This window comes from Abrus precatorius, unplaced genomic scaffold (assembly GCF_003935025.1).
Source record: "Abrus precatorius isolate BTA unplaced genomic scaffold, Abrus_2018 Scaffold6, whole genome shotgun sequence".
Taxonomy (NCBI): Eukaryota; Viridiplantae; Streptophyta; class Magnoliopsida; order Fabales; family Fabaceae; genus Abrus; species Abrus precatorius.
This window is the reverse complement of record NW_020874406.1, coordinates 12,400,057-12,410,975: the sequence shown is the minus strand read 5'-3', so window position 1 is coordinate 12,410,975 and position 10,919 is coordinate 12,400,057. Positions and strand designations below refer to the sequence as shown.

The window sequence follows — 10,919 nt, the reverse complement described above, 5'->3', positions numbered from 1 at the left end:
ATATTGGTGTGCTTAAAGTAAACGCAAGAAATGAACTTTCTCTCAACCATTCAAGAGGAGCTAAAGGAGGAAGGAAGAGTTTGGGAAAATAAAAAGGGTTCAACAACTTCAAAGAGAGAGGTAATATCAAGTAACAATGTATTCAGGTTAGTGTTCTCTAAACCCTTAATTGTGCGAGAACTATGTATTGTATTGTGATAACAACGTAATTCAAGCTTATATAGGAAATGGTAATTTCATAATAGATTTATTGAATAGAAATTACATAATGGAATAAGAAAATTCTAACAGACTTTTTTAAAAAAAATTATTTATATATGACACATACAAAATGTTTAGAAATTTAGTGATTAAAATTATGTGATATTATATTGACTTGGGTCAAATAAGATTTTTTATTTAAGTTCTTGCTTTGATATAGGTAATAACAAATGCAAAATGTATGTGGAGTAACTCCTTCAAAGGAATCTAAAAGTAGCTCTTCTCAAATTTTTTCCATTATTCCCACATAACTTGAAAATGTTCCTAAAAGTATACTTAATGATTCTGGACCGGGTGACAGTTCTAATATTAGAGGTCAATTTTAATCTCAGTCTGATACATTTCCTATTTCAATGGATGGAGATGATTGTGGTGCAACTGATGATGAAAAAAAAAAAACAAGAAGGATATTGGTTGTATGGAATCACTTTAAGAAAAAAGTTATTAATAGAGAAGAAAAAACTATATGCAATTATTGCAACAAGCAACTAATAGGTAGAAGATTAAATGAAACAAATCATTTGCATAAACACTTTCAAACTTGTAAGAGGAGGCCATATATGGATATAAGACAATCAATCTTGTTGCGAGAACAAAAGAAAATAGACAGATCATCCACTTATTTGAGTAATTATCACTTTGATCCAAAACAATCTAGAAGAAATCTTGCTTATATGATAATAATTCATGAGTATCCTTTCTATGATAGACCATTTGGGGGGGTTTAGAGCATATTCTTAAGGCCTTCAACCTTTATTCAAGGTTCCTAGTCAGAACAAAATAAAAGGTGACATTATCAAAATATATCAGAATGAAAAGTTGAAGACTATGGAACTCTTAGAGAAGATTGAAAGTAGAATTGCTTTAACAACAGACATAGGGACAACTAGCAATCAAAAGAAAGGGTTTATGGTTATCACAGCTCACTACATTACTGATGATTGGGATATGCAAAGTTGCATATCAAGGTATAATTTTGTGATCATTGTATGATATATTCATTTACTAATTATTTGCATATAATATTTTATATTATTTCAACGTTATATATATATATATAATTTATTTTTACATTAATAGGTTTGTATATGTGGAATGTCCACATATAGCAGAAGCTCTACCTAAAGTGTGGGTTGAATGCATGCTAGATTGAAATATTGATAGAAAGTTATTTACCATTACCTTGGATAATTATAGTACAAATGACTCTTTTATTAGTTTGTTACTAAACAAACTTGATTGTTCTTCTCTTATGCTTGAAGGTTAGTTGTTTAACATGAGGTGTTGTGCACATATTCTCAATTTAATTGTTCAAGATGGTTTAAATATTCTTAGAGATGACATAGAGAAGGTTATAAGTAGTGTTACTTTTTGGACAGCTACACCTACAAGAAAACAAACCTTTAAGGAAGCAGCACATCAAATCAAAGTTTTCATTACAAAGAAACTAGTACTTGATTGCAAAACAAGATGAAATTCTACTTATCACATGCTTGTTGTTGCATTGGCTTATAAAGATGTTTTTATTTGTTTGAAAACAAAAGAGCATATGTATACATGTATCCCTACAACAAATGACTGGAAAATTGCTTAAGAAATTTGTAGTAGGTTGGAAGTCTTTAATCACGTGACTGAGATATTTTCTGGGACACAATATCCTACAACAAATATTTTATTCCAATTAGTTTGTGAAATAAAGTTATTTATGCAACAATGGCAAATTTGTTCAATTGAGGCTATTAGAAATATGGCTACAAAAATGGTAGCCAAATTTGAGAAATATTGGTCTGTTATACATGGAATCATGAGAATTGCCATTTTCTTGGATCCAAGATATAAATTAAAGTTGTTAGAGTACTTCTTTCCCAAATTTTATGGAAGTTCATCTTCTTTTTAAATTAACAATGTGAAGAAATTATGCTACTTGTTGTTTGAAGATTATCAAGCTAAAGCTATGGGAATAGTAGAAAGTTCAGTTAAAAAGTCTAATGAGATGGAAATGAATTTGGATATACTTAATGTTAACAATTTTCTAAGTGATTATGATTCATTTGTTAATGATACAAATGATATGCAATCAAAGTCTGAGTTGGATATCTACTTGGAAGAGAAGGTATTACCTAGAAGTGCTAGTTTTGATATCATTGGGTGGTAGAAATCAAAATTGCTAAGGATATTTTGGTCATCCCAATTTCAACTGTTGCTTTACAGTCTTCTTTTAGTACATGAGGTAGATTATTGAATCCCCATCATTCTTAACTTCATGAGGATACTTTGGAAGCACTTGTGTACACAAGTTGGCTGAAACATGAAAAATGAAGGTACTGAATACTCTATTAATATATTTGTTTAATTAAATATTTTTGTTAATTTTAATTTGATAGCTTAATTATTATTTTTTTTATTATGTACTAGTATGTTTTAGTTTTTATTGGTATTGTTGGATCAAAGCAATATGTAAACCTAAAAGATAAACATTTGCAGTCATTTGGAGAGTCTAATTCTGATGAAGAGGTAAAATAACTTAATTATATTATTTTAACTTTACAATAAATAATTAACTAATGTTATTTTTTTTTAGGTCTTGTAGAGTAAGACTCTAAACTTTATGAGTTGGTTGCTTTATAAGATTTTAAAAATTATGTGTGCAATTTTGTTTTTGATTTTTAAGTACTTTGATTTAGAAAGTTGATGTATTAAGATACACTTAACACTTATGATCTTTAAATATTTATTTTTTATTTATGCTTAAACTTTGTTCGGTAAAATTATATAAGCATATTTTTTTATAAGTGGTTTTTTTTCTTAGACAATAACGGGTAATAGGGGTGGATATGTGTATATGAGTACTTGGTATATGTACGGGATTAAAAATACTATTCATACGGATATGAGACTGGATACAATTTTTTTTAAATCGCGAATATAGAGATGAATACTATAACACTCTACCCATACCCTATCCATTATAATCATAATTACATGAGTTTTATTTCTACCAATGTAATTTTCCAAAAAATCTGTGAAACACGATATTGATCTATGAATCAAATTAAAGTAGATCAATTTGAATTATAGATTTCAGTTTCAAAAATCATACGTTTAGAATAGTTGACAAAACTTTTTAAAATTGTGACATGATTTAATGCAATCTTAAGATTTTTTTAATCAAAATCTTTAGAAGTCCGAGACAATTCTGGGAAAGAAATCAAAATTTCAATACTTGAGATACTAGTTCATGACATATCCCAATAAAATATTGTTTAACTGAGACATAATTTCAAAAAATGAAAAATTTTCAGGATCAAATTAAATCAATAAAAAAAGCAATTAAAAGGACCGGATTAAAACTAAATTAAAGTTATTGAAAAGATGCTATTTTTATCTTTTTTTTAAAAAAAAACTTTGTGAGAAAATTAATACAACAAATTTAAACTAATCTATACTTTTATTATCTACGTGTTTATTTATTATAATAATTATTAGTATTTTTCTGTAACGGTTTGAAATTTTCATTTTAAAACGGTCTATTAGAAAAAAAAAAAAAAAAAACCTGGATCGTACGACAATTACTTACAGACTTGAGTTGTTTTATAAAATTTTAACACAGCTGAGTAATATTACAAAAAAAAAAAAAAACTTGATTATTTTTTCCAAAATGACTCTAAAATAAAATTAATTGTTTTATAAATATTATCTATATAAAAAGTATGAGAAGAGACGATGCCTAATCTAAAATAAAGAAAATCATTGTACTCAAATACGTATAAATTATAGGAGTAATGGGTTCAGTTTAATAAAAAAATATTTGAATTAATTAAAATATAATATACTGAGATGAGTCAATATGTTTTTTTTTTTTTGACATATAATTTAAACTCGACTATATTTAGTTTAAAAATTGGATCTATATAATTAAAAATGTTAAAATGACATATATAAAGTTTAAATTTTCAAATCAAATTATAAAAAGTTATCAATTTTTATATGAAATTTTTTTATTTTTATAAAATAATAATATCAATATTTTTTTTAATAAAATAGGCATAAAGTAAAAAAGTAAATATTTATTTCTTATTAATTTAAAATTAGTTAGATGAAATAAATATATGCTCAAATTCTCAATTTACTTGACACTTAATTTTATTAAACATTTTAATTCCATTAATTAACTTGTCAACTTTATTTTTTTTATAAATTTTAAAAAGTTAATTAACATTTTAGCTATGACTTAATTTTTTTTAATTAGTTGTGCTAAACACACCTCTCTCCTTTTCAAAATTAGACCCCTTTCAAACATCACATGTCTAATGGCCAGATCTAAGAATAACTATGTTTCCTTATTTTGACTTTAATATCAGCATACATCCTGAGAAAAAATAAAAAAAACTAAAAATTTGAGGAAATTTAATTTTAATATAGTGTTTTTTTGACATATTTACTGGAATATGAACTTTTCTATATAATTACAAAAGTATGATATTTGAAAAATCGCCAGAGACGATTTTTGCAATATCTTTTGAGCTTTTAATTTTGACTCTCCAATCTTTAATTTTGACTTTTTTTTCCAGGATAAAATAGGTACAAGCAAGCTTATGTAATTGGGTACAGGTGCTATGCAAAGCTAGTAAAATTGCAAGTGACGGGTTTTACTAACTCTCATCTGCAACTGAAAAATCGTGGGTAGTGATTTTTACCAACACAATAATACATTGTCCTGCAACTAAAAAATAGTGTATTGAAATATAGCGAATGGAGTTAGAATTATGCTTATAAATAGGAATTGCATCATGCTATATATGTGCGGATGAGAAAGGGAAATACGAAAAAAAAGAGAGGAAGGAGCTTACAGAAAAACAATATCAAAGAGGGGAATAAAATGGTTCAAGACGTGACTATGGAATTGCACAAACATATTTCACAACGTATTCGTACTCAAAATGTAAGTAAATATTTATTTTTTAATACATGCAATGTAATATAATAAAAAATTTTCTTAATTTTATTTGAGTTATTTATTTTTTAATTAATGTAATTTATTTTAAGTTTGTATAAAATAAAGATAATTATTTTATTCTAAGTAAACATAATAAAATTTATAAATTTTTAGTATTGGATAATTTTTATTATATTATTTACTTTTAATAAAAATTATTATCATTAAAAAATATATAATAAATTATTCGTACTAAGTGTTAATATTAGCCATTGTATAGTATTAAAATAATAATAATAATAATAATAATAATAATAATAATAATAATCATAATAATAATCATAATAGATGTAAAAATAAGTAAAGCATAATTTATATTAAAATAATAATAATATTATGTGCAGGTATAATTAAGTAGAAACATATCATTTTTTTAAAGTTAGTTTTTTTATATTTTGATATATATTAAATTCATAGATTATTGATAAATTACTGTTTTTAAATGTCAGGTAATGAGAGTATTACGACCACGTCACTTATCTATAATGCCATCTAGGCCTAAAATAAATGAGATTTTAGGAAATACTAGTTTTGATCGTATTGTACAATTATGTCAAATGCATATAAACAGTGGCCTTATAAATGCACTTGTTGAACGTTGGAGACCAGAAACACATACATTCCATCTTCCTTGTGGAGAATGCATAATAACATTAGAAGATGTTGCTATGTTGCTTGGACTGGGATGTAATGGTATAGCAGTTACTGGTTCTACTAATCCAAATACTTTGACATTGCAGAATATGTGTGAACAGTCGGCCCGAATCAAATGATGTTGAAGGTTCTGAAATAAGATTAAAGTGGATCACACAACACTTTAGTTGGCTTCCTGCTAATTCAGACATTAGGATAGCTCAACATGCTCGTGGATATGTACTTTCTTTATTGGGACATATTTTAATGCCAAACAAGAGCAACTCTATGGTATATGGAAAATTCTTACAATTGTTGGTAAATCTCTATGAAATTGGAATGTACAGCTGGGGTTTAGCATGCTTTGCTCTTCTGTATTGAGGTTTGGATCGTGGTTCACGACATGATGCTAAAGAAATTTATGGATGCATAATATTATTGCAGGTATGGGCATGGCACAGGCTCTTGTGGTTGGCTCCAATACCTGGTGAACTAGTAGTATTTCCACTTATACTCAGATGGAGACGTCTTCGATATCCAACCAAGACTCCATATAGGGATCTTGGAAATGTTAGACTAGCATTAGATAAAATGGCACTACATGATGTACTTGTTAATATATTTATACATTTCTTAACTATTTTTATACATGTTTGAAATTATTTATGAATAATAATTTTTGAAAATGCAGTTCATGTGGCGACCATATGAGGATAAAGTGATTGATGCCTTTGTTCCACATTATTTGAGAGAAGAACGTTTATTGTGGTCAACTGTAAGCCCGTTGATATGCTTTGAGGTTGTAGAGTGGCATGCAACTGACTGTGTGATGCGGCAATATGGACTTGCTCAACCTATTCCTCTCGCGCCCCAAAGTCCTGACGGAGTCCACAACAAAGATTTACGTGGATTAAGAGAACCAAAGGACTGGAGGTTGATACATGATGATTGGGTGATGATGTGGGAACAACGACATCAGCGTACATTACAAGGAATGGCAATTGACCAGTATTACCCGTTCAATGAGTATTGGAATTGGTACACATTGTATGCAATGAATTGATTATGGTTGTCTCCACAAATGGAACAGCCACCACCCCAGCAACAACAATTTTTGATAGATGAAGAGCTTATGTCCTCGCCACTGTCCGAGCATTAACAAGGGATTCCACCACCGTCAGTTCAACCAAATAAGGAGTTTTATTGGTCACCACACACAAACCAATGACATCCATTTGAATGGGATGAAGAACCCCCACAACAACAACCTTCATGAATGTCTATCAATAGAAGAGATAATCGTCGTGGGTCAACAAGCAATGAATCACGTCGAAGGAGATCAATTGATTGCAGTAGTGAAAGTGGGACATCTCGTGGGTTACTTTCTACATATGACTTTCTCATTGGGGATGCCAGACCTTCTCTTGACATTCTTGCATGCAACTTTGACCTTAATGAGAGCGCAACTGTGAATGAAGGGAACTATGATGATGAAGATGTTTATCGACCAGAACTTGTGACAACAGAGTGTGGTGGTACTTCTCAGCAAACATTTTCATTAGGTGAACAATATTATGAGCCAATCATGTCTTGGGAGATGACACAACAGCACAACATATGTACAAATACATCTGAAAATGTGGTACAAGCAGAACCTATAGTTGATGAGAGAGTTACACACGATGCCACCAATGATCAGGGTGTTGGGGATGACGGTCCTATCGAAGGAAGACAAAGGGAATTTTTTTCGCGCATGTTACGTCTCTTCACCTATGTCCCTGATAGATATAGCCCCTCATTAATCAAGAAGAAAAAGGGAAAATGATGTTTGTTTAATGTTTATGTTTATGTTTAATTTATGTTTTCATTATTGTCTTTATGTTTAAGCATGGAATGTTATTTATATTATGCAACTTTGTTTGTCAATAAAATATTTAATAAAGGAAGCTTTGTTTGTTAATTAAATATTATATGATTTATCATCTCTTACAGCAGATACTCTTTCAAAATATAACAAATATTGCATATGACCCTTAATACTGATTAAACAATACTACTTCATCTTACATGACGATAACAACTTAATCATCAAGAACAACAACAACAACATAAATTAAAACTACATAAAACAACAACATCAACCTTGCGAACTTGACCCAGGAGCATTTGGACATGTTCTTCTACTATGGCTTTCACCTCGGCAAAGAGTGCAACGTCGGGTTCTTCTCATCTCATGCCTATCCATTTCATTTAGAAAACGTGTTGATTTTAGACGACCTCTTGTTATGCGCTTTAAATTTGGGCTAGGAATCAGTTTTGAGCCTCTATATATCTGCCACGTACTTTCATTTCCAATGACTCCAAACTCCTTCTTATATACTTTGTACAACTCATTTATCTTGTAAACATCTTCGACATAACAACGTCAATCAATGTTTTGACTAGAGCAAGCAGCAATGACATGACGACATAGATATCTATCAGTCTGGATGTCACCACAAACACAATACCTTTGCCTGTGTTGGACTTTATATTCTTGATTGTTGTTTACATCTTGAACAAGAAAAGTCTCATTTCGTCTATCAAATACAGTAACACAAAGGTTTCTAGATGCTTGCTCATTTGATTGAAGTCGAGTCATCATAGCTTCAGAGAAAATATGTCCAGCCTTTTTTTTGCGCATATGCCTCACAACCTTTACGTGCAAATAACTCAGCCAATCGAAAGTAAGTTGCTCTAACCAGTGCTGTTATTAGAAGATTACGAGCGCTCTTTAATACTGAATTAATGCACTCAACAAGATTGGAGGTCATGTGACCCCATCAATGCCCACCGTCATATGCAAGAACCCACTTCTCTCGTGGAATTTCATTAAGTCAGTCTGTATATACCTCTCCACGTTGTCTCAACCGCTCATAATGAATATTAAATTTTGATTCAGTTCTTGAATAACCTGCATACCACAAACTCATTAATATAAGCATGTCAACAACATATAAAATTTATAATTCAATGTAAATATTATTGACAGAAGAATAATGTCAATTACTCATGCAGACGATAAGTTTATGCAAGTAAGGTGTCTTAAATATTCGCAAAAAATTAGCAGCAATATGCCTGATACAATACATGTGAAATGCCTTTGGAGGTTCCCATTGTCTGTTACTTCGTCTTATTGCTGTATTAATTAACTCGTGCCGATCAGAAATAATACCAACACCATCCTGCGTCACGACATGTTTGCGTAAATTCTCAAGGAAAAAATGCCAACCATCTGCAGTTTCTCATCGGCCAAATATTCTGATAGTCATCTTGTGCAACAGCTACCAATAAAGCCCCCTTGTATTTTTCATATAAATGTGTCCCATCAACCTGCACAAGTGGTTTGCAGTGTTTGAATGCTCGAATGCACGGAGAAAAACTCCAAAAAATATGACGTAATATTTGAATATTAGGAACCAACTCATCATTGCGATATGCTTTAACAGCATTCAATTGAACAATTGGCCCACGAACAGTGTCACACATCGCTACAGACCATTGCGGCAGGGCTTCATACGAGGCTTCCCACTCACCATACACTTTTTCAATTGCTTTTTGCTTTGTCATCCATGCTTTTCTATATGTTGTCGTATATCCAAATCGAACTTGAACTTCATTAATCACAAGTTCAGATTCTACCATTGGCTTAATACATTCTGCAATTGTGTCTGTATCCAACTTGCTATGATCCTACGAAATCCTAGCCCTCATACAAGTGTGTAGCCCATTATACTTCTTGATTTCCCAAAAATATTTGTTTTTCCTCAAGCTAGCCCGAACAATCCAATCACAATCTATGCCATAGCTTACACATTTACAGTAAAATGTATTTGGTTCAGACTCAAATACTTTATAGTCCACTCTTTTTGATATACTATAATGTTTAATTGTTCGTATAACATTTTCTCTGTCATTAAATTGCATTTCAACACACAATTCTCCTACTACCTCAGAATTACCTATCAAACACATAAATTTTAATTAAAAAAATTAATTTATTAAATTAAACATAAAATGATAAGGGTATAATTAAAATATTTCAAACATCACATACCTAAGTTAGCATATTCTGGAAATTCAGGTGCTTGCATACTTGTAAAATCTAACGCACGCATGAATAACGGCTCCTCAAACGGATGTTTGCCAATCATTGGACTTGATAAATAGGAGTCTTCATCAACTCCCTCATTTCTGATTCCTCATCATCACCATCTTCATCAAAGTCAGGGTCATCACTTTCAGTGCTATTTTGTTCCCATTCAATCTCTCTGTTGGTAACGATGCTCGCATAGGCTTCATCTTCCTCATCGCTACCTTCTGCATGTGTATTAGCTGTAATTTGTTTAAAAACAATATACAGCTCAATGGTAGGAGTTGGAGCCCGACGCTCATTATGTATTTGAAACATTTGTTGAATATCTTTGTCGGTTGTTATTACAACTCTTTGGTATTGCATGAAACCTCTAAAAATAGAAATCAGACACCTATACGTTATACTCTCTACTATTTTTGGAGTCTCCACTTCAATATATTGACAAAGCTAATATTTTAGTGCTTCATATGATATATTATAAGGAATATGCATACAAATTAGCTTCTCACGTATAAATCTCACACCTTCACATGTGTTTGTAATAATTTCACCATTAAAGTACACCACTATATTTGTACTCATTTCTTTCTTCAACTATAAAAAAAATGGTCAAATTTGACAAACAAAAAAATGCAAATAGCAGAAATGCAATAGAAAGCTTTAGAGAGTGGAGAGAATAGGATTACGGTGCAATTTATTACAAATAACAATGACTATATATAGAACGAGATTTTAAAAAACGTCACTGGCGATTTTACTTTTTAAAAATTGTCATAAATGATTTTTACTATAAATTTTTTTAAAAAACTTGCCCATGACAATTTTTGACTATTTTTTAATTTTTTTTTAAAACTCACCAGTGGCAATTTTTACCATCATATAACATTACTTTTT

The 10,919-nt window shown here is 30.2% G+C and overlaps 1 protein-coding gene across 1 annotated transcript; it reads right to left on the bottom strand.

Moving 5' to 3' along the window:
* Positions 1-8,315: 8,315 nt before the first annotated feature.
* Positions 8,316-9,574, bottom strand: LOC113870188. Its single transcript, XM_027506785.1, has 4 exons — positions 9,218-9,574; positions 8,940-9,114; positions 8,782-8,843; positions 8,316-8,636 (listed from the first exon to the last, which is right to left on the bottom strand). Exons 1-4 carry the CDS (start codon positions 9,572-9,574, stop codon positions 8,316-8,318), a joined length of 915 nt encoding a protein of 304 aa, XP_027362586.1.
* Between the last annotated feature and the right edge of the window lie 1,345 nt (positions 9,575-10,919).